This window comes from Megascapheus bottae, chromosome 14 (assembly GCF_031878675.1).
Source record: "Megascapheus bottae isolate mThoBot1 chromosome 14, mThoBot2.hap1, whole genome shotgun sequence".
NCBI lineage: Eukaryota > Metazoa > Chordata > Mammalia > Rodentia > Geomyidae > Megascapheus > Megascapheus bottae.
This window is the reverse complement of record NC_143522.1, coordinates 22,888,416-22,913,727: the sequence shown is the minus strand read 5'-3', so window position 1 is coordinate 22,913,727 and position 25,312 is coordinate 22,888,416. Positions and strand designations below refer to the sequence as shown.

The following is a 25,312-nucleotide window of genomic DNA, read 5'->3' as shown; positions in this document are numbered from 1 at the left end:
AGAATTCCCTTTTTGCCTTTTTAGTCCTCCAATTCCTGTATAGCCTGTTTCTTTCTTTCTTTTTTTTTTTTTTGCCAGTCCTGGGCTTGAGCTCAGGGCCTGAGCACTGTCCTTGGACTTTCTCAAGGCTAGAGCTCTACCACTTGAGCCTCAGCACCACTTTCGGCTTTTTTCTATGTATGTAGTACCAAGGAATCGAACCCAGGTCTTCACGCATGCTAGGCAAGCACTTTAACCACTAGACCAAACTCCCTAGGCTGTTTCTCTCTCTCTCTCTCTCTCTCTCTCTCTCTCTCTCTCTCTCTCTCTCTCTCTCTCCCTCCCTCCCTCCCTCCCTCCCTCTCTCTCTCTCTTTCTCTCTGTAACTACTGTCATTTCTGATGTTGTGACTGGATCTCAGTTAACATAATAAATTTTCAGTTAACATAATAAATTTTGCCAGGTGTTCTGGGAGTGGTTTGGTAGCATCATGTGCCCTGAATGGCATATGGAGTAGCTTGCCAACGCAAAATACAATGTTAGTAATCTGTGTCATGCAGTGACATCATGATTAATCAAACTCTCCTCTGAGGTTGATGGTGATGAAGGGCCTGCCTGAAGGAAGTAACTTGCAGGACCATGTGGCCATTGTGAGTAACGGTGACAGTGGTCATATAGCGTGGGTATGAGAAGAAGTAGGAATGGGATGGTTCGTTCCACCCCTGCTGCCGTGTTGCAAGAAAGATGACAAGCTCAAGACATGTGCTGAGTCTCGAATTATCCATCACCACTGTCACCAACCCACACTTTTCACAGCAGAAGGTGTGCCGCCAACTCCCAGCTGCCACTCTCCCTATCTTATGATCCATTGCTTAGACAGTGACCAAAGACCCTGATGTCTCCAATGACACCATGTCATACTTGAAATCAAGTCTAACCCATTCAGCCTCTTCTGCAACCATTTTCCTCTGTTTTGTGGTCTCGCCTTTCTATCTCTCTCTGCAGTCTCGCCTTTCTATCTCTCTCTGCCTCCCACCCGTGTCATTCTTGTTTCTCAGAATTCAGATTCCCATGTACATGTGACTTCTCACTATGCCTATCTTTGATTCCCCCAACTTCCCACACTCTCCTGGAGCAAACCAGCCACCCTCTCTGCTAGTAACTGTGATGTTATAGAGCCATTTCTTTCCTAGCACGTCCACAACCTAGTTATACAGGTGTGTCTTGTCTTCATTGTTGTTTATGTTTTGTTTACTTGTCTTCCTCATCTAACTGCACTGCTCAGGGACAGAGACTTGTCTGTCTTGCATTAACTACTGTATTTCTAGGGCCTGGTACCAGTACCTGTTGCATAATGGATGACCAGGAAATATGGTGTTGACTGGGTAATCCTGGGAAATAATTCTCCCTGAGAGCTGGGCCCAGAGGCTATACCTGTAATCCTAGCTACTCAGGAAGCTGAGATCTGAAGATTGAGGTTCAAAGCTAGCCCGGGCACTCAAGTCTATAAGACTCTTATCTTCAATTAACCACTAGAATACTGGAAGTGGGGCTGTGGCTCATGGGGTAGGGTGGTAGCCTTGAGCTGAAGAGCTCAGGGACAGCCGCCAGGCCCAGAATTTAACTCCCACGACCAACAAAATAATAATTCTCCCTTGGTTAATTTACACTTTAATTATGAAACATGTTAAAGTATCCAGAAAATAGAAGAAACATCCAGATACTTGCCAAACAAAAGATTTTGAGAGTTTGTTCTCCTTAAGTCCCATTGAGCTTTCTGTCTTTCACATGTTTTAAGAAATCGAATGTTAAATTGTTTTCATTTTTAAGTTTTAAATCATTAGGGTAAATTATGTACAGTGTTCTCATGTGATATTTTCATTACTCTAAGATCTGTCTTACTTTCACTCATGATACAGATTTGTGAGTACCCTCATCCATCTCTCTATTGATCTCTTAAAAGAACTACCATTGTTTCATTTATTTTCTCTATTGTGTTTTTATTTTCTGTCTCATTGATTTTTTTCCTGTTGTATTTATTATTTCTTTGTACTTATTATAGTTTACTTGAGTTTTTCTGTGGCCTTAGGTTGGATGTTTTAACCATTAATTTTAGTCTTATTTTCATTTTTATTTATTGTTTTCAAAAGTAGGCATTTAAAACTCCTTCCATCTGTTTTAATCGACTGTCATTGTGACAGAATATCTAGGAACTATATCAAAGGAGGATTTATTTTGGATTGTAGTTTCAGAGGATTTTGTCTGTGGTTAGTTGGCTCCACTTTTCTGGCGTGATAAGGCAGAGAGCATCATGGGAAGAAGCACATGATGGAATAAAGCTTCTCACTTTATTGAAGCCAGGAAACAAAAATAGAGAGTCCAAAGGAATGGCTGGGTAAGATACAAGGCTTCTAGGACATGCCCTCCATGACCTGCCTTCTCCAACTACACCCACCTGATATAGTTCCCACCATCTCCCCAGTGCATCCCATTATTAAGCCAACAATGGGTTCAACCGTTGATTCAGTCAAAGCCCTTATGGTCCAATCACTTCCTCTAATCCTGTCCTCACAAAGTTGCTGCATGGAGAATCTAACTTTCAACACATGAATTTAGGGACCACACCCCTAACTTAGACATGCCTGCACATAAGCACTGCTTTAACTGATTTTGCTATGTTGTGTTTCTCTATTATCATCCTATTCAGAGTTCTTCCACTCATAGGCTAAGAAATTATTATTTTAATTGTTCAATATTTTTGAAAGTTGTCTAGATTTTTTGGCTATTGATCACTAATTTTGTTTTATCTTTTTCATTTTAGTCTTTTTGAATTTATTGTGTATGTTCCTATTTTTTGGCATCCCACTAACTCTCTTGAGAGTGTTATATGAGCGCTTGAATGGATAACAAATGTTGGCTAGGTGTCAGGAATGGGCTCTATAAGTGTCTTTTAGGTCCAGATGGTTGATGGTGTGTTTTAACCTTATTGTTGTTACTGATTTTCTGTCTCTGTGTCCCACCATTTATCAAGAGAAGAGTGTAAAAGAAGCCAGCAACAATAGTGGATTCATCTGTTTCTCCTTTTAACAGTCCTGGGGTTTTTTGTTTGTTTGTTTGTTTGTTTGTTTTTGCTATATACAGTTTTAAAATTCTGTTTTTAGATATAACTATATCAAGATTATTATGGATTCTTGATTAATTGTTCCCTCTGTTAACCTTAGAAAATCTTTTTTTAGGTTCTCATATCTTCAGTGACATTGTTGTAAGCCCTCCTTCCTCACTTGTGATTTTCTTTTTTTACTTTTATAAATGGTCTCTATCTTTATATTTCAAGTGGATAGCATATCATTGGATCTGCATATTTGTCCTGACAGTCTGTGATTTTATTTGTATTCAGTAACCCTATATAAACATAGGTGACTGATAAGCTGGGGTTGAGCTCTACCATCTTCACAGTTTTTTCCTGTTGCTTTCACCTTTCCATTTCTTCCAACTTTTTATCCCAATATTTCCTGCATAGCTAGGATTACATGTGTATATCGCTTGCTTATTGAGTGACACAGAGTGTCACTAACTGCTGAGACATATTTTGGCCTCAAACTGCAATCTTGCTGATTGCTATCCTCCTCTCAAGTAGCTGAGAATACAGGCATGAGCCATCAGACCCATCTGGTGATGTAGTCCTGAGGCGCTGTGACCTCAAGAGTGACCTCAAGAGACCTCAGTCTTTCTTCTTAAGACCTTCAAATGATTGAGGCCCACCCACATTGCAGAGGCCAATCTACACTTTACCCCCATTGTTTCAGTGTTAGTCACATCCAGAAATTTCCTTCACAACAATATGTAGTAGTGTGGTACTTGACAGAATAACTAGGCTGGCCATAGCTTAGCGCCCCATCCCCCGCCCGCTGCCACATAAAATCTTCTTTCTTGATTGTTGTATTTCCAGTTGAACCATCAAGTTAGTCCAAACTATAATCTTAGGGTTATTCTCATGGAATTTCCTCACCATTGCTCAAAACTCAAGTTTATAGCTCTCTTAAGTAGTATTAATTAAAAAGGATTTCATAATGCAGTTCCTCTAATTATGATACTAGTGCTTCTATTAAACTCAAAATTTGCTAAGGGCTCTTTTCTTAAGCACAACCCAGCATCTGTGGGGCAAAAACATAATTAAGATCTTTAATGGCAAATTTTCAAATGTATACTTACATTTTGAAGCCCTGATATTTTGAGATGTGTCTGTGCTTTCATCTCCACCCCTTGAGTGACTGGAGCGTGCTCGTGTGCTCTTCAGTAGACCTCTGAGGAAGACATTGGCACGGGGTTTTGATGGCTGCATTCCAGGCCCAGAACTTCATTTCTCATTCAGCCCACAGTCCTGCATGGTGAGGAAAAGCTTCAGGACGTCTGCACACCAAAGTGAAGTGAACCCACAGTTTAACCCCATGTCCTGACATGAGCTGTAAAGGATTGGGAGGGTAGACAGGGTGATGGAAGGGGTGACGCTGATCAAGATGCATTGTGCACATAAGTTGACATCTTGAACTGAAACTCCTTTGTACAACTAGTCAAAGGCAATAAAGGTAAATTTATATTCAAAGAAGAAAGTGGACAATGTGGAAATCCCCGTGGCTTATTGAAAGCACTGCTTTTAATGGAGGACATGGCTTTGAGATGGCAATAGTGACATTATGAAAGAAATGTCCCTCAAGATCTAGAAAGCCTGTAGTTTTGTTTTAAGCTGGGCACAGAACTAGGCTGTGAATCCAGAGATCTGACTTTTCTTTTCTTTTTTTTTGTCAGTTGTGGGGCCTGAACTGTGGGTCTGGGCACTGTCTCTGAGCTCTTCAGCTCAAGGCTAGTGCTCTACTACTTGAGTCACAGCACCACTTCTGGTTGTCTGGTGGTTAATTGGAGATAAAAGTCTCATGGACTTTTGTGTCTGGGGTGGCTTTGAACCGAGATCCTCAGATCTTGGCCTCCTAAGTAGCTGAGATTACAGATGTGAGCCACCAGCACCTGGCTGAGACCTGATATTTCTATCCTAGTTAGGAAAGTCACTTTCTGCTCTTTGGCCTCCATTTCCTCATCTGGAAAATGAGAAGAATGAGTAATTTCTGTCGTCCCTTGAAGGAAAACATGTCTGTATACATTGTTGGGGAGGGGGGTTAGAATGTGGAAGTAGAGTAGGCAGGTTAACAGCAGCCTTTCTCCCAGCCCTAGTGGAGCTGGTTGTAGGCAGATCTGATGAATCAACACAGCTCCTTTACAGAGAAGTAGAGCATGGGAGCACAGAAGCAACTAGGAAAGAGAGAAGACACAAGAAAATCTTATCTCAGGATGTTATTTCCGTGATGCTTCAGAGATAATGACACCAATAAACAAAGTCCAGGATTATCTTTTGTGTGTTGAGGGAGAGGTCATCAGTCTTGAACTCTGGACCTGGGCACTGTCCTTGAGCTCTTCACCTCAAGGCTACTGCCCTACGCCTTGAGCTACAGCTCCACTTCTGGTTTTCTAGTGATTAATTGGAGATAAGAGTCTCATGTTCTTTAGCACCCAGGCTGGCTTTGAACCATGATCCTCAGATCTCAGCCTCCTGAGTAGCTAGGATTACTTGCTTGAACCACCAAGCACAGTTTGGGATTATCTTATACCTATAGTTTAATTCCAAGTCTGGAAAACTATTATTTTTTTCTCCTTCCACCCAGAGGCTGTTTTTAAGAAAACTTCCATATGGGGTTATATTTATTACCAAAGAATATCAAATAGTCAGACCATGCAGTCATGAAGGAAACTGCCACTGAAGAATGTACAGACCTGTGTCGGTTGGCATTGCTTCTCCTGCCCAGAACTTTCCTTCCATTCCTTTTGTATAAGCTCATGTTCTGTAAGCCTTCTATGTGCTAAATGCTTTCTCTTTGTTGGTCATCATTGCCAAGATAATTTTGTCCAAAAGGAATTTTCTCTCAGCTGTCAACTGTAGGCACTAGGAAATAGGAAAATAAGCCCAGGTAAAGATGTGTGTGTGTGTGTGTGTGTGTGTGTGTGTGTGTGTGTGTGTGTGTGTGCTGAAGAAGTGAGCATTTGGTGTACAGGGGGAGACAGATTTTTCTGAAAATAAAGAAAGGTCTGAATAAGAGAATAACAACATCTTCCTACTGAACTAAAGATCATTATAACTTTTGCTTCATGAACAATCTTACAATAAGCATATGTCTTTGCAATGCTAGATTTGTCCCATAGAAGTTTCTAGATGTTGCAGTTCCACTGTCTTGGAGACTGTGAGTTTATTCTTTTTTTTTTACTCTTTTTTTTTTTTTTTTTTGCCAGTTTTGGGCTCGGGCTCAGGGCCTGAGCACTGTCCTTGGACTTTCTCAAGGCTAGAGCTCTACCACTTGTGCCTCAGCACCACTTCTGGCATTGAGGAATGGAACCCGGATATTCGTGCATGCTAGGCAAGCACTCTACCATTAGGCCAAACGCCCAGCCTGAGTTTATTCTTTTTTAAAATCTTTTTTTTTTTTTGCCTGCCCTGGGCTTGAGCTCAGGGCCCGAGCACTGTCCTTGGGCTTTCTCAAAGCTAGAGTTCTGCCACTTGAGCCACAGCACCATTTCCAGCTTTTTCTATGTATGTGGAATCAAGGAATCGAACCCATGTCTTTGTGCATGCTAGGCAAGCACTCTACCACTAGGCCAAACTCCCAGCCCTTTTTAAAGTCATTTTTATAGTTCTTAAATCTTCTCACCCAGTTGCCTACTTCACAAATTACCTTCCCCTGGTAAAGTATGCTCCATTATGTTTTTGCTAATGATGTCACATTATTTTTCAAACATCATAAATCTGGTAAGGGGCAAAATAATATCTCATGTTTTATTTTAGTAAACATTTCTATGAATGCTTCCTAGATCTTCCTAGTTCCTTTTCTGTAAATTAGTTCCTCTTCTTTGTCCAATTTCTTCCTTAGTAGAACTTCACTTCTTCCTATTTTTATTACAACTATCTTTCCAGTTTCATTGTTTTCTTTTCAAATTACTTTGTGGTGGAGAAATCTTAAGTTTTCATTTGTTCAAATCTGTACTCTTTGCTTTTATAATTTCTTCCCTTTCATATTAAAAAAAAGAAGTTTGCCATATTCTTGAGACTACATGAATATCTACTTCAATTACCTTAGTTGAATCCTAAGTCTGTTTGGCACTTTTAATGTAATTTGGAAATTGCTTTAGTGTGTAGCATCGGGTGTCAAACATTATTGCTTCCAAGTAGCTTGCCAGTTTTTCCATGATCATTTGTTAAATAATCTTCACCTCTCCATAAATGCCTTCACTATTGTATGCTGTACTGAGGTTTTCTTTCCCCTTGCTGTGGTCTCATTGTGAAGTTCCTTGAGCTCTTTTCCGTATGAGCTCTTGTCAGACTCTTCAGTCCCCTTGATCTCCCGTCTCCTGCTCCAGAGACCCACTCTCCCTTGCCAGTTCTTACAATATATTCCAAAACCTGCTATTTCTTGTTTTCAATTTGCTCTCAGATCTTCTTGCTTGTTTATTTTCCAGATGAATGGTGGAATCAGTTTTTGTGAAGTTCCAAAAACTCCCATTGGGGTTTTGATGAAAATTGCATTCAACCTATAAATTAATCGGGAAGGATCTGGCATCTTTACAGTGTTACAGTCTTTCCATCCAGTACACACATGGCACGTCTCTCTGTAGTTCCAAATATCCTTTTATGTGTCTCTGTGGAATTTTGTCATTTTCTTTCTACCAGTCCAACACGTTCCTTATTAAGATATTCCCACATTATTTTATGTTTTGAGTACTTTTCAGGAATGGAATCCTATCTCCCTGCCCCCACCCCCCTTCGTTTACATCATTATTTTTAATATCACATTTTCCCCCATGTTTGCCAAGTACTAACAGGAATGTGAGTGGAAAGCACATTTGTTCCTTTGCAAGCTTATAAAACTCTGAGATGCAGAGCTGGAACCAACCTTTGATGTATTTCCTTTTTATATGTGATTTAAAAAAAACCTGAGGTCATGAAAGGTCAAATATTTTATGTATATACAATTCATTACAAGAAAAATTATATATGAGCATTTCTAAATCTTCATTCTTTCTGTCAAGGCCTTGTAAGGCTTAACATAGCTAAAACCAAGCTCAGAATCTTCCCTCCTCATATGAGATTGCCATGCAGTTAGAACAAATTACCAGAAATTTAGGGACTCAAAGCAATACAAATCCATCATCTGTCATGCGTGTGTGATCCGTATTGTAGAACATCAGCCATGCAGCATTCTGTCAGTTTCACCTGAAGTCAGTCCACAGCAATCACAATCTCTTTGTTCCATTCCTATTTTAGTGACTAGTATCTGTAACACCCAACCCCACATCACACTTTACACAGTTATCTGTACATTCCAGAAGGCTGGAGGAGAGCTAATAGTTTATAGGAATTCAGTCTAAACAATCCTAATGGGCCAGATACTAGGCCAGTGAAGAGATGAAGGCATCAAAGAGAGGCAGAGGTGAGAGGATAGTACTGAGGTGAGCACTCTGGTCATCAGAAAGGTTCATGCTGAGTCTGGGGGCAATCATGAATCTACCTGGTGGGCAGAGGTAATCAGATCAGTGTGCTGTGCTGCCCTGGAATGCCTTTCCTTATATGGTGTGTGTGTGTCCCTAGTTGTAGTCTGATAAGTCCAGTACATTCATTATGTGCACCATCTGGCACTTGTGTTTCACCCGTATTTCATCCTGCTGTGTGTTCTGATCATTGTTATACAAGTCCATCTGGTTATTCCCAAAGTCTCGTGCTTGCTTACCTGTACAAACAAGGGAATGAGCCTTGACACTGTACCTGGAATAGAATTACTCAGGGATGTGTGTATCACCTTACAGTCCAGAAATCCAAAGGGGTTCTCACTAGGCTAAGATCAAGATACCCCTAGGACTGTATTTCCTTCTGGAGGCTTGAAGCAAGAATATATGGTCTTATTTTTTCCCCTCATGCATTTCTTGGCCAGCGTAGCTTCGTATCTTCACACACACACACACACACACGCACACACACACACACACACACACACACACACACACACACACCTAGTCTCACTGTCTCTCCTTCTCTGTCTCAGTCTTACTGACTGCTCTTCTCCTCTTCTGCTTTTAATGACCCTCATGATTAAACCAGGTCCACCTAGATAAACCTAGGATACTTTTCTTGTCTTTTTTGTTGTTGTTTGTTTTGTTGGTTGCGGGACTTAAACTCTAGGCCTGCGTACTGTCCCTGAGCTCTTCAGCTCAAGACTACCGCCCTACCCCATGAGCCACAGCCCCACTTCCAGTTTTCTAGTGGTTAACTGGATATAAGAGTCTCACAGACTTTAATGCCCAGGATGCCTTTGAACTGCAATCCTCAGATCTCAGCCTCCTGAGTAGCTAGGATTATAGGCGTGAGCCACAGTGCCTGCCTACGATACTTATTTTTAAGAACAACAAACTTCATTCCATTGCACACCTGCTGCCCTTCCTCATGTACTCCACACATTCTGGGGCTCACACATAGGGATATAAATGTGTGGCAGGTGATGTTCTGCCTAGCACAACATGGATGATCTTCCAAAATTATATCTAAGAAAATGAGCTCCTTCCTCAAAGAGTACTCTGGTGGCGTCCCATTTTTCTTCAGATCATAACCAGACTCCATTCATGAATGCCAGTCCTGTATAGGTTCGATTCCTACATCATCCAGCTTCATTAGCTCCGTGCACAGCCTCAGCCTGTGCATTAGCCCCAGTTCCATCTTCTACCTCTGCAGTGTGTTTTGCTTGTACCTGTCATACCTGTCTGACCACAGGCCGATGCCCACACAGCTTCTTCTGCCTCGGAAGCTTGCCCTTCACCGCCACCTCCGTAATTAGCTCCCTGTGTGTCCTTCAGATTTCACTCCAGTTCTGCCTTCTCGGGGAGGGCTGCTCTGATCTTCTGCCCAGTTCGCCCTCCCCTGGCTCCTCTGTCACTCTTTCAGGACACCTAGCACACAAATCATTTCACTTTGCTTGTAGAAGAATTTAATTCTTTTCCTGGCTGTACTGAAAACTCACAGGGATTCTGTGTCCTCAGAATAGAATGCCAGTAGTTCCTTGGGGCTCTTGTTTGGTGAATGAATAAATGAACTAAAGAAGATTTTTTTTTTAATTTCTTTATCTCGGTTATCTTGAAGTGGTGGTACGAGGTGATTTCAATTCAACATGTCAGTTTATCATATGGATCTTAATGCATATCCTCCCTTCAATCAAATCACCCCCATCTTTCCCGACTCCACCCATTTGCTCACGTTGCTGGTTCCATTTTCACATGTGTACATTAAATAGCATGACTGTTTTCTCCCACTAAGGAAGGTATTTCTAGGGGAAAAAAGTTATTAACAAATGCATTCATTGATACATTTGTACCGATAAATAAGATTGGAGAAGTCAAAACACAAGGAATATTATAAAACAATTGGATAAAAAGGTATGTTGCCATTAAAAGTGGTGACTCGTCCCTATAATTCCCAGCGACTCAGGAGACTAGGATCAGAAAGATCATAGTTCCAGACCAACCAGAACAAAAAGTCCACAAGACTCCATCTTACTGGCAGGAGCTGGGAGTGGTGGCACAGGCCTATTAGCCCAACGACAATGTGAAGCAAAAACTGGGAGGATTATAGTTCAGACACACCTCCAGGCAGGAAGTGAGAGCCTATTTCAGAAATAACCAACTCAAAAATGATCTGGAGGCCTGGCTTAATGGTAGAGTACCTGCTTAACAAGCACAGAGCCTTAAGCTTAGACACTCAAAACAGAGAGACAGAAGCAGGTAGAGACAGGGAGAAACAGGGGAGGGAGATTACCACTTAGTGTAGACTGCAGGCTAAACAAAACTTCCTAGACTTCATAGGTCAGATCTGTCTTTATCATGACACTATATTTTTAAGTTGGAAGTTCAGTACCAGTGGCTCACACCTAGAATCTCAGCTATTTAGGAGGCTGAATTATGAGAATCATGACTCAGAGATGTATCAAATCCCAGAGATGTATCTCTAGTGATCAGCGAAAATAATTTGGAAAATGGAAGATGTGGCTCAAGTGGCAGAGTGCCAGCCTTGAGCAAAAAAAGCCAAGCAAGAATATGAAGCCCTGAGTTCAAGCCCTAGTCACCTCCCCCCACAAAATAAATTACATTTAGGGAAAGATTTCAGGTATATTATATCCATTTCCTTTTGACTGTAGAATGTGGAAGAGATTTCATAAATTTTCTCTCCAGGAAGACTCGTTCTTGCCAGGAAGTAGATTGCATAATCTACAAAGAAACTGGGGATGAGGGCGGACCTTGTAGGCAGGTAGTCATAAGGAAGCCATTAGTGGGAGCTGGGTAAGAGAACTTTCTCTAGCTCATCTAGACGCTTCTTAAGACATCTGGAGGCGCCTCCACCATCACTTGCAGGAAACCAAGAGAGCAATCTGTCCCCACATAAACTCCCCTGCTTTTGTCTTATACTTACACCCCAGTGACTGTGTGCCTCTGTACTCGAGCATAATGTAAATACTTAATTTGTTTAATAAATATCCTGAAATAGCCTCTTTGAGTTGTTACTAGGAGGGCACGAACCTTTTAAGTCACTTAGCCAGCACAGATCAACACTTAATGTCTTTAATGATGAGCGTGATCCTTTTTTAGTGGCTGAAATGCTCTGTAATCAATGATGTAGCTCTGCCTAGAGGCAGGGGAAACTAGATAATGGGCAGAAAATGTCATGCTGGATGGGGCCAGTAATTTGAATCCCTGAAATCGGTATTAGTGTGGCAATTTATAGGAGAGCAGTTTCTTCCCAGGGCTAGGAAAAACCCCCCGTGTCTCTAATGTCCCTAGAGTGATTTACGCATTATTGAAACCCCTCATGAGGCAGTGTCTGTCGCCTGGGCCATCTCAAGGCCTCCCAGCCTGCTGCACCAGCTTGGGCCCCCTGCCTCCTGGGGAGGCAACTTTAGTGCAGAGCTGCAGGGGAGAGGCCTGTCTGGAGTGGAGATGCCCGGATGTCATATACAGTCTGTGAGATCCGTTCTCTTTTCCTTCCCTACCTCCATACCAGCTTTGAGAATTATTGTAGTCTCATCTTCTAGCTACTAAATGGAGAAGTACATACAGATTTTTTTTTTTCAGCATTCAAATGTCCCTTCTGCCCTTTGACTTGGAGTCCCTTGCTTTAACCCTGGGATGTGATTGATTTGGCCATGTCCCCATTCCCTGGGCATTTTATAATTTTCTAAATGCTTATAATGCCCTCTGAACCTTCCTCTCTTTAGATTGAGAGTCTCTTGTTAAAAGCCTGTGGTCATTCCATTTGGAGTGACTTTTTGATTATAGGTAAGACTCTTGTTAATAGAGTGCTTTTGATAATTTGAGGCAGTTGTTGTATTATAAAATAGTATTCACTTTTTATATTGATGGTCATTGCCCACAGATCTAGAAGTTTTAAGTGCTAGGAATTTACTATAAATGAAACATTAGTAATTTATTATAATTATGTTGATCTGACCAAAGTTGCTGTTGGCTCAGTGATACACGTCAGTGAGAAATGGGCTGGATGGAAGATCTGTTTACCCTGAATGGATTAACTAGCACTAAAATAAAACAACTGAAAAATCTTAATTCCTATAAATTTCTGCATTCTTGTTTATTGGGGAAAAAGAAAAAACAAAAACAGGCATCACAGGATTCACAGGTGATACCAGTTCTGGGCCTTGAACTCAGAGCCTGGGCACTGTCCCTGAGCTTCTTTTGCTCAATGTGAGGGCTCTGCCACTTGAACCATGGCTCCACTTCTGGCTCTTTTGATAGTTTATTGGAAATAAGAGTCCCACAGACTTTCCTGCCTAGAAGGCTTCGAACTATGATCCTCAGACCTCAGCCTCCTGAGTAGTAAGATGTGAGCCACTGATGCCCAGCTTCAGAAGGTTTTAAAGATGATTCCTGTTTCTACTGAGTCTTAGCTAACCCCAAATGAGAGTCTTTTTCAGAATTTGGCCACATCTGTCACTGTCCCTAGAGTGACAATCATGCCCTGTTCCCTCTTTTGAAATACTATATTTTTAATTAATGAGAGCCACAAATCTTCTCAGTACCTATGTCATTATGTTGCTAACATTCCACGTCTAGAAATCCTAGCTGCTCTTGTAATGAGACTGGGAAGTGCCCAGTTATATCTTGGGAAAAGAGAAAGTAAAGTTTTGTTGAGCTTGTTTGGGCATATTCAGATTTCTAGACTTTATTTTTTCTTTTTTTGTTTTTCTTTTTCTTTTTTAGCCAGTCCTGGGGCTTGAACTCAGAGCCTGAGCACTGTCCTTGGGCTTCTTTTGTTCAAGACTAGCACTCTATTCCACTTGAGCCACAGCGCCACTTCCAGCTTTTTCTGTGTATGTGGTACTGAGAAATCAAACCTAGTGCTTCATTCATGCTAGGTAAGTACTCTGCCACTAAGCCATATTCCCAGCTCCTTTATTCTTGATCATTGGTTCTGAAGTCATAATCATACTTTTAATTTCTGATGATTTTTGCATCATTTTTTTTAAATTGTGAATCTTATAGCAGATTTATTTTTCAGATCAACCTTAGACTTGTTAAAATTTTCCTTTAAAGGGAACAATGAGCTGTGCTCCAGTCAGCTGGTGTGGAGAGTACATGAAGCTAATCATCAGTTCAACAGCTCTACCACTGAGCCACAGACCCACTTTCACAGCCAGAAATGGAGCTGTGGCTCAAGTGGTAGAGCACCAACCTTGAGCAAAAAAGCTAAGGGAAAGTACTCAGGTCCTGAATTCAAGTCCTGGTATACACATACACATACACATACACCACACACACAGGCATTCACATATACAGAACAAGTAATCAAATAATCTCTGCAATTTTCTATCACATCTTATTTTTAAAAATATTCTACTTAAAAGCATTACACATGTTAGAGAAAAATAAGCATTATTTGCCAATTGGTGTTTTCTAGCTATGAGGCACTCTGCTTTTTAAAAAGCAAGTGGCTAACAATGTTATTAACAGGGCATTCACAAATGGTTTAATGTTTATAGTTCACATTTCAACTTCAACTCTATTTGTTGCATTAGCAAAATGAAGCTCATTAAATCTTATTCTTTCAGCCCATCTCTCCAAGCCTTTCTGAACCCACTAATACTCAGCTTTCTTGTCTGAAAGTATGTCATCTTTCCTGCATTACATTTGAAAGTTCACCTCATTCCTAAACCTCCAATCAAGGATATGAACTTGTTGCTTTCCAAGAGGCCGCATCTGTGTACTGAGCCATTACGCCATCTGTTAGAGTGGTCAGAGTTCATTTTATTGCCTTCTTTGTGGACGAACTTGTAGTGTAAAAAGCATGTGTCATTGAAAACATAATTTTCCTCATCATTATGCTTTCTTTCGAGCCAGATCATAACCTGTGAGAAATCCATTGAGCCCAGAGTGAAAAGCTGTTCAGAATAGCTGTTCTTAAGAGATTAAATGATCACCATCTCTGTCCCACTTCTTTTATCTCATAATCAAGTTCAAGATGATACTGGATATCTCAGCACAAGTGATTATTTGGAATAGAAATGGCCTTATCTCTGTTCATATTTCACACTGTTAAAGCCGGATCTTTTTTCTTTCCACTTGCATTTATATATGTTTATAGTTCTACGTGGTTGAAGACTCCAAGTACTGTTTTCAAAAGGCTGAAAATGGTTTAAATGGTTAACAGGAAATTGTTCACAGTTTTAAATTTTCTTTTTCTTTTTTTTCTTTAATGCCAGTACTGAAGCTTGAACTCGGGGGGCCCCACACTCATACTTGGCTTTTTCACTCAAGACTCATTCTAGGGGCTGGGAGTTTGGCCTAGTGGTAGAGTGCTTGCCTAGCAATCATGAAGACCCAGGTTCAATTCCTCGGTACCACGTACATAGAAAAAAGCTGGAAGTGGTGCTGAGGCTCAAGTGGTAGAGCTCTAGCCTTGAGAAAAGTCCAAGGACAGTGTTCAGGCCATGAGCTAAAGCCCAGGACTGGTTTAAAAAAAAAAAAAGACTCATTCTATCACTGAAGCCTTCTGCTGTTTTGTTGATAAAAGTCTCATAGACCTTTCTGCTAGTGCCAGGTTTGAACTATGATCCTCAGATTTCAGCCTCCTGTGTAGCTAGGATGACAGGCGTGAGCCACCAGTGCCCAGCTATACTTTAAAATTTTCTGTATACAAAGGCACTACTTTTAAGATATAGCTTAGCATCATCAAATTTTAGAACTTAATCAGACCTTGGAAGCCATTCAACCTGACAAGTGAGAAACTGAAAATTCTAAGCAGCTAATAGATTATCTATGATTTCAAAGCTGTGCGGCAAGCTCTGAGACTAGAGCCCCATCCTGGATCTGGACCACTGCCTCTACCACTCTCAGCTAGGCATGGAAGAATACTGGGAGATCTAATGACCCAAAGTACAGGAAAGATTTTTTAATGGCAAGTGCAAAGATGTTTGAGTTGACTTGTACTCCTTATCCTTAAAGCTGTCTAATCTGTTTTCTTGTTGTCATTTCTCTACAAGAGAATCAAGCAAAATGAAGATCTCATCACAGTTTAGTAACAGCTCTGTCAAATCAGTGCTAGAGAAGAAGTAATCAGACTGCTTGGCAGAAATGAGACTGGAGCTATCTGTAGATTACATTTGTCTCCGGGCCCACAAGCCATCACACTTGTGGCATGCTGAGATTTAGGCATGTCGAAATTATACTCTTTCTTCTTTTAAAATGTGGCTAGTTTTTTGAAATGGTATTTCTCATTCTTCAGATGTACAAAATGGGAAACATGAGTCATTGTTTATGGGTAACTCATTTGATCATCTCTGACTGTATTTTACATCTCATCCTCCCTCCCCGTCTTTTTTTTTTTTTTTGAAGTGGATAAGATTATCACTCCACAGTGGGAGAAAAACACATATTGGTCAAGAATCACACTTAAAGACACCAGGAACAGAAATTGTTAATGGATGCAAACAAGTTCCTTTTGGTGAACATAGAATCTTGAGATCTAAGGAGAAATCTGAATTACCTTAGGGTTTCTTTCAAAATGAAATCATGACCAGCCCCTGCAAAAAACTACAGCCAGTCATTAGCCTGTAGTCCTGGCTGCTCAAGAGGCTGAGATCTGAGGATCACAGTTCAAAATCAGCCTGGGCAGGAAAGTCCGTGAGACTCTTATCTCTAGTTAACCACCAGAAAACTAGAAGTGGAGCTGTGGCTCAAAGTGGTCAAGCATTAGCCTTGAGTGAAAAAGCTCAGAGATAATGCCCTAAGTTACAAGCCCTACATAGAGAAAAAAAAAGTCACAGTAGGTCTCCTCCTTTATCATTTACAGTTTCCTTTTTGCTCAGATTTAATCACTCAGTCAAAATGGAAATTTCAGAAATAATTATAAGTTTTAAGCACATCACTGTTGAGGAGCGGTCCATCTTGCTCTACCCAGTATGGTGTGGGCATCTTTCCTTTGCTTGGCAGGTCCATGCTGGCTCTTCAGGCCCATTCCTGAGATCACTGAGCAACTGTCTTGATTATCAAATCAGCTTTCAGGGTATCACATTGCTTATATGCAGCAAACCCACATTTTGCTTAATTGTGAATGGAATTAATGACGCCTTGATTTTATTACACTATGTGGTTATATCCTGGCATAGTTATTATTGCTCCACATTTATGTGTTAGACATTATCATTAGGGTGAGTACATAGGAAAAAGCAGAGTATCTGTAGGGTTCATTATCATTTGTGGTTTCAGGGAACATACTTTTACTGGAATCTGGGAACATTCATTTAATGAGCATCCAGCGCCTCGCTACCGACTTGTGGGTATGGCAAGTTCTCAAACGGAATACCTGGTTTCACCTACAAGAGCAGGAAGTGCATTGCAGGTCCCTTTAAATACCACAGGTGATTTATTGTGTCAGTGACTAAGAGTCTTGACATAGGACAGGCTTCAGACATGGTTTGGTTAGACTACAGTTGGCCCAGTTTTTGATAGCTTTTCCCTTCCTACATGCACAGCTCTGACTGAGGTTTACCACCCGTGAAAGCCTTGCCCAGGCTATTGGATCAGAGTGCCACTGGACAGAACTGAAGAGAATGTGACTCATGAGAGGAAAGGGTAGATGTAAAATCAGCGCTTACCTTTGCGTCCCACATGTCCACTCTGAAAGAGCTGCTTTCTCCACTTGCAGACAGAATTCGTAGACTTTACTATGTGTGGACCAACTCCTTACCCATCATTAGAGGCCAGGGGAAGAATGCCATGTTCCCATTAGCCTAAGGCAGCAGCCAGTCTTTATCCCATCACTGTAGTAAGGAGATGGGATTAAGTGATTGGCAGGGTGTTGAGATCCCATATCCAGAGCTGGAGGCAGGGATCCATCTCACCCGAGCCACATAGCGACTGCACAGCCCAGAGGGAGTCGGATGGATGTTGAGGAGGTAACAGTGTCCATTGCATCATTAGTCTGTGGCTGGATCTGGCACTACTGAGGCCAGGTGTTGACTGCTTGTGTCATTTTTTTCTCGGCCTGACCTGGACATCCCTTTGTTATTTACAGTTCATCCCGAACAGGTAGCTCTGAAGTTACAGTCAGCACTTAGCTGTAATTCCAGAAAGAATTTACATTCAGGAACTTTCTTCACTCTGAGGAAATACTCAAAGTCTAGTCTAACTATTGTTGACTTATTAAATATTAGTAAGACATGTGTATTAGACAGTGAAGAGAGAAATTAATTTTGACATCTCAATTTTTTGGGAGAATGATGGGCTCAAAAATTCAGGGCCTGGGTGCTGACCCTTCGCTTTTTCACTCGTTAGAGCTCTGCTACTTGAGCCACAACTCTGCTTCTGGCTTTTGAAACATAAGCGTTTCTCAGACTTTGCTGCCTGGGCTGGCTTCAAACCACAGTCCTCAGATCTCAGCCGCCTGAGTGGCCTGGCCCGCTAACGCCCAGCTTCAACATTCTTCTTAAAGACAATGTTTAACTTGCTTTAAAAAAACATTTAGTGAATAGCTGAAGACTGATCTAGTTCAGATAGTGAGGCCCCTGTTAACCTAATGAGAATATGGGGTGACGTGCAGTTAGTTACTGGTGGCTATTTAGGTCGCTGTGTGAACTTCATCTCTCAGAATAAACTTTCCCCTGTGTCTTAACCCGGGTTCCTCTTGGCAGCAGAACCTGTGATGAGGGTTTGTATGAAACAGTAGAAGGGGAAAATCAGTTCAAGTGTCTGCTATCAAGTTTATTACAGCTATGAGCAACTAGAGTTTGATCCCATCAGAACCTCCATTGAGCCAAAAAGCACAGAGAGTTGTCTGCCTGAGGGGCAGAAGGAGAAAGCAGTTGTCCACTGAATAACTACCTGTTGATCAAGGTTTGACCTCTGGGGTCTTAATGCCTCCTATTTCCCTACTTTCTCTGTGTGTGTATGTGTGTGTGTGTGTGTGAGAGAGAGAGAGAGAGAGAGAGAGAGAGAGAGAGAGAGAGAGAGAGAGAGAGAGAGAGAGAGAAGGAGACAGACAGAAGGAAAGGGAAAGAGAGACAAAGTGGAGGGAAGACAGAGACAGAGAGAGCACATTCCCAGGAAAAAAAGATAAGGTGAGGATTGGGTAGAGTTGGAGCGAGGGAGGGAGGGACAGGGGAGATGGCATTGGTCATGATACATTGTAATCATAAACTGTTATGTTGGTGAAACCCCTTTGTACAACTATTGAAAGGTAATAAGAGCCTGGCATCTTTGGCTCCTGGCTTCTCAGGAGGCTGAGATTAGAGGATCATAGTTCAAAGCAAGCCCTGATAGAAAAGAAACTGGAGGCTCTTATCTCCAGTTGACCACCAAAAAGCCAGCAGCACAAGTGTGGCTCAGGTGGTAGAGTTCCAATCTTGAATGAAAAGGCCAAGGGACAACATCCAGACCCTGAGTTCAAGCTTCAGTCTCAGCACCAAAATAAAGAAACTAAGTCATAAAATAGTTGACACAGGATGCAGCCATGGCAAGGAGCTCTCAGCAGTAGCTAGGGTCCAATTTGATGATAGATTGGATGAAGTGACTACAAAGGACGCCTGATGTACAGGGAGAGGAGAACTCCACATCTCTGCTTCTCCCCGAGAAGTGGAGTGGCTCTTAGCGTGTGTCAGTAAGAAGGGAAAATGAGCAACTGCACTGCTGCAGACACCTATTAACAAAGTGGCAGGGTGGGGTGGGCGGGGCTCGTTGCACAGACAGCAGTGGGTTCCTCTGTGGGAGAGAAGGCTGCACTGAGGGCGCTGACCGCCTCTGCACTGTGGGTCCCCTGGTCCCCAGTGCCTAGCTTGTGGGGTGCTATGTATGTGACCTCTTGGCCCTTGATACGGCAGTTTACTTTCTTTGAAATCACTAGATAGCAGTGAGAAAGAGATTCTTAATTTTTTTTTCTTTTCCCCACTACAAAAGTCCCACTAGGAAAACTTTTCTCATTGAAATCATTGCCCTCCCCAATTAAGTTTCTCATTTCTGTGTCAGGTGAATCAAATCGTGTCAGCTCTTCAACCCACTCACTGTGTGACGATGCTGGCAAGTCGTGAGGATTTTTAGCTGTCAGTATGCGTTTGGGGACTTAGAGGTGCTCAGCAGGAACTTGCCTTGCTCTGGGCTCCATGGAAAGCTTTGCTGTTACCCAAGCAGGGCACAAGGACAAGTACCTGTACAATCCATCCAGCAAACCTGTGCCTTAGGCACAGCAAGTCACTTGTTCAAAAAACAAGTCTTTAAGGCTAGAAAAAAAAAATGACTAGAACATTCCCAAGGATTGCCTCAGACCATGGCTCCTCTAGCTCAGTAGGTCTTAGGGGTGATTTGATCCCTCAGGACACAACTGGCAATTTTGGGAAGACATTAGGTGGAGGGCAGCAGAAGCGCTACTGTCATCTAGCGGCTAAATACCCCACAGTGCACAGGGCAGACCCAAGGCCTGCTCAGGTGGGGAGCCTCTGCTCTAGCTGTGGAGAATCTTCAGCTGTGTGAAACAAAGCCACTCGTTTTGAAAATTCAGACTAAAAGAAGAAATCTGTCATAGTAAGACGGAATTGCCCATAACCCAACCATCTCCATCCTCCTGACATCTAACCTTCAGCATACATCCAGATGACCGTAGATGTTGGATGACCTTGCAACTATAGTGTAGATTCAGCATGTAGTCTTGTTTCCACTTAACATATTAACAGAGTTTCCATCATTTTAATGTACTAAAATCTGTAAGCGATTCCCTCTTCATTTTTCCCAAAATAACTTGGATAAAAACCATTCTCTCTGTCTTCTCCCCATTTCTTTCTTTTCTCCTTTCCTTTCCTCTTCTCTCTGTCCTCTCTCTCCTCCCTCCTCTCACATTCACTCTGTCGTCTGTACTGGAGATTGAATGAAATCTATAAGCTCCTCTCTCTCCTCTCTCTTCTCTTCTTCCCACTCTCCTCTCGCTTCTCTTCTCCCCACTGTCCTCTCTCTCCTTTCTCCTGTCTCATTAGTACTGGGGATTGAACTCAGGACCTCAAACTTGCTGCTCTATTCACTTGATCCACTCCTCCTGCCCCCTTTTATAATGGCTGTTTTCAAGGTATAGTCTCACTGTATGTGCAGGCCAGCCTGATCTGTGAACCTCTTACTTGTGTCTCCCCAGGTTGTTGGGGATAACAAACATGCACCCTAGCCTATCCTAGCTGGAACAGTACACCCATTCTGCCCCACCCACCTATTGGTTGACGTGAACTCTCACAGACTTTTCTGTCCCCGGTAGCCTCAAACCACGATCCCCTACCTCTGCCTCCCAAATAGTTAGGATTACAGAGTTGAGCCATTGTACCTTGCTAAAAGCCAGTATATTTCAATCTGCCTTTGGAATCCTGGCCATGTGGTTGCAAATGATTTTAGAACCAAAAAAATAAAAAAGAGGAAGCAAATGAGTTTACTTTCCAAGAAATAAGTATTTGTGGAACATTCTAAGAAATTTGACCTGATTGAAATCTTTTCCACAAGAAGCAGTTACTACTTTGGAGAATGGCTCACAATGTACATATTTTGTCATTTAAATAAAGCAAGAACCCCACACTTCGCCCTCAGAGCCTTGCAGGAAGGGAATGCTGTGGTCCGAGCTTCCTGGGGGATTATCAGATGGAGTCGTGGCTTCCTCTAGGCAGACCCGGCCATCAGGCCACAGCGTACCTGGGCTGTGGAAGCCCATGCAGCTTTCATCTCCAGGAGGAGAGAACCACTTTGTTTAACAAATCAAATGAAAAGAGAAAAACCCATTCTCGTTGCACCTGTCACCGTAACTACTTTTGAGGACAATGGGTGTGGAAAGGCTTGTATTTTTGCAGCTATGAAATCTGTGGGAATTGAATGGAATAGATTGTCTAGTCCTGACTGAAGTTCTCTGGGCGTCCAGCTTCTTTCTGCCTTTGCTGGCTTGCACAGTGTTGCCTGGAACCCCCAGTCCACACCCATGGGGTTCTCATTTCAGGCTCCTCACACCCTCTTAGAGGGTCTGTGGCTCTGAGTTCTTCCTGCTGTCAACTAACAGAGTTAGTAGATGGCATACCATTCACTCCTCCCCTGCTTTTCTTGCTCTCTTCTGCTTCTATTCAGGAAAAAAAAAATCTCTAACTCAGGCCTCAGCCCCTGACAGTAAGATACCCCAAATACCTCATCTCCCCATGGTATGTGTTGTTATAATTGTTGTTTAGTGGTTTTGATGGGATATAAAAAACTTTTCCCAGGCTAGCCTTGAACCACAGTCCTCCTGATCGCAGCCTCCCAAATAGCTCTGATTCCATATAGGAGGCATCAGGCCAACCCCATTGTCCCACTCAGCAACTTCCCAACGTCTGACAGAGGCAAATGTCTCCCATACCTAGTCTGTGTTTGACAAGTGAGTAGATAGACCAGATTCTGAGATTCCTGATTGGTGGTTTCGAGGGTGGGGTCTCCTCTGTGTTGTATCTCACTGCTTTCTTTAAGACTCCGTAGACAGCATTCACTTTCTTTTTAACTGAGTTTTTTTTTTTGTCTTTTCTTTTTTGGTACTGGGGATTGAACCCAGGACGTTGCACTTGCTAGGCAAGTGCTTTGCCACTAAGCTACAGCCCAGCCAGCATTCACTTTCTTTAATTCCCAGAACTTCTTGGGAGTGGATACAATTTTCATAACACTGTCACCCATTTTCCCCCAACATCACTTATTCCACATGCATTCCATTGCCTGCCATGGCTTTAGAGGTGGACACACCCTCCTAGAGCTTATTTCTGGTGGAGTAGGGGGAGTGGCAGAGCATTTTTGGCACTGATTGCACAGGGCTGCCATCCTTGGACTCTGTACACAGAAACGATGAGACATTTCCTGTTTACCTAATGTCACTGTCTTCCTGTGTTCATCTCCACATCTCCAGCTCTGCCCACTAGCCACATCTGTTCCTCCCTCTCCGTGACTGAGTGTGGGTGCTGTGAAATCTTCACCGGCATATTTCTGTCTGTAATGAAAACCATCTTTTTTTCTTTGTTACTTACAATTATATCCCTGAGACTTGAGTTTCCTCTTTACCTGACCAAATCTGCTCATCTCTGGGAAGAAAAGTCACAAGTCAAAAAATATTTTACTGTATTTCATTCTTCATATAAATGAAGATATCACACTTTATGTGACATCAACATAAAGCCATGCCAAGTCATCTAAATGAACTGCCCCCCTTTGTGTGCTTTGGTGAACATACTGCATCCATTTTCTGATTGAAACTTTGATAAACACAGCAAGCGGAATTGCAGCTAAAATTCGAGCTAAATACAATGACAACAGAGATTATTTACAGAGAAAACAGGCATTGGAGTCCCTTCTCTGCAAACACTCAGTGCCTCAAAACAACAGCAGGTTCTCAGAAACAGTTTATTTGAAACATGACTTTTTCTTGACTCACCCTCAGAAATTGATCGTCCAACCTTACTGACTTGGAGTAGAAAGAAGAAAAAGGCCATTTATCTAATCCAATTCCTTAGGCAGCAAATACTTAGGCAATATGAAGAACCTTCATTTCGCTAATTTTATAAAAGAGATGATTTATATTCTGTAGTCAGTAACGTGTGATAGTGATTATTTCTAATCCGTTAGAAGAGATCTGACATGCTGTCCTAAGATATAGCATGAAATCGTCATGTATATTTCACCAAAGGAAGTAACAAGAATTATGACCCCTTTAGTCTACAATCATTTTACTCTAACACACTGCAACATGGTTTTGCCCTGGGGCAGAGAAGTAGGGGTTTTTCTCTACTTCAAAAGAAATGGAAAATAATCATCACTCTTATCCAGCACCATTACAGACTTCAGAGACTTTGGCATGAAATATTCAGAAAGTTTATTTTAGAATTCAATATTTTAAAAGCCTGCTTTAAAACTATTACCATGATTAGTGGCTCTCTTGCTTGGACTGGTCTTTGCTTTCAAAAGCCCTGTGTCATGCCTGATGCTATTTGTTGTTGCCACAGAATGTAATTTACCTCAACCACAGGAGGTGTGTTATGCATTGTTTTAGAATGTCCCCGTAGAGGAATCTGGACCACTATGCATGAATTCTTTCAGACATGTGTGCATGCACATGCGCACATGTATATGTCTGTCTGTTTGTCAGTCTATATTGGAACTTGAACTCAGAGCCTTGTACTCTCTCTCTCTCTCTCTCTCTCTCTCTCTCTCTCTCTCTCTCTCTCTCTCTCTCCCTCCCTCCCTCCCTCCCTCCCCCTCTCTCTCTCTCTCTCTCTCTCTCTCTCTCTCTCTCTCTCTCTCTCTTTCTTTCTTTCTTTCTTTCTGTCTTTCTGGGTCATGGGGCTTGAACTTGGCCTGGGCGCTGTCCCTGAGCTCTTTAGCTCAAGGTTACCGCCCTACTCTTAAGCCAAGCCCCACTTCCCATTTTCTAGAGGTTAATTGGAGATAAGAGTCTCAGGTCATTTTGTACCCGGGCTGGCTTTGAACTTTGATCCTCAGATCTCAGCCTCCTGAACACTGTACCGGCACCTTGTACTCTTGCTTAGCTTCTTTATCCAAAGCTAGTACTCTGCCATTTGAGCCACACCTCCAGTTCTGGCATTTTGCTGAATAATTGGTGATAAGAGTCTCACAGATTTGTCTGCTTGGGCAGGTTTGGAACCATAATCCTTGGATCTCAGCCTCCTGAGTAGCTAGAATTACAAGAGTAAGATGCCATTGCCTGGCTTATTTCTTATTTGTTTATGGCATATTTTTCTTAAGAAATGCATATGTCTTATTATAGATAATTTTAGAACAACTAGAGAAACATTTCTCCTCTCCTTGTATAAGTTGGCTTCATCTCTAAATAAGTTCAGAGTATTATATCTGTAAATTTCAATAATTAGTCCAACATATTTATTATCAATGTAGACAAAAACCTAGACATCAATATTAGCTTTCAAATACTTAAAATAGATTTCTGTCTCACACAGAAATGGGCAGAGAAACATGTGTTCTCTAATGTGTTCTTGATGTGGAACCACTGATGAGGATAACATGTAAATAATTTCCTGTTTCATGTTCCAGGGAGGCAGATCGAGACTCAGACGGGCATGTCAGCTTCAGAGACTTCGAATACGCCATGAACTATGGACAAAGTGAACCCTAATGTGTGTGATCTTCAGTGGGCATTTGTGGGGCCATTCATAGATTGAAGGTCAAACAGACTGCCTGCTAACCATGTGATGCAACAAACTTGTGATTAAACTCTTCAACTTGTGTGTGTGCGTGTGTGTGTGTGTGTGTGTGTGTGTGTGTGTGTGTGTGTGTGTGTGGTCTGTTGCCTGTTGCCTGTCGTGGGGCTTGGACTCAGGGACTGGGTGCCCTCCTTGAGCCTCTTTGTGCTTAAGGCTAGCCCTCTATCACTTGAGCCACAGCTCTACTTTACTGTTTTTGAGTGGTTAACTGGAAATAAGAGCCTTTTCTGCCTAGGCTGGCTTCAAACTATGATCCCCAGATCTCAGCCTCCTGAGATCTTACTTCAAGCTTTGGAAGGCCAGTAATATTCTTGGTTTCAGAATTCTAGATGTGGGAGGACCTGGGAGTCTACTCCACCCTCTGCTTATGTCACCCCTACCCCATTATTGAACTGCACTTGCCTCATTTCCTAGTCCTCAGTATCCATCTGGGTCCCTGCTCCTCATCAACTCCGAAGGGCTGGGATAGAGCACCTTCTTTCCTG

The 25,312-nt window shown here is 42.1% G+C and overlaps 1 protein-coding gene across 2 annotated transcripts in view; it reads left to right on the top strand.

The window, feature by feature from the left end:
• Efcab11 (EF-hand calcium binding domain 11) overlaps positions 1–24,856 on the top strand; it is a 132,449-nt gene extending 107,593 nt beyond the window's left edge. Inside the window, exon 6 of one of the 2 annotated variants that reach the window (XM_090344684.1) lies at positions 24,658–24,856. In XM_090344684.1, coding sequence (XP_090200810.1) covers positions 24,658–24,739 — 82 coding nt within the window. In that variant the 3' untranslated portion in view covers positions 24,740–24,856. The remainder of the gene's footprint in view (positions 1–24,657) is intronic. The other variant, XM_090344683.1, reaches the window with a different exon arrangement.
• Positions 24,857–25,312: the final 456 nt, after the last annotated feature.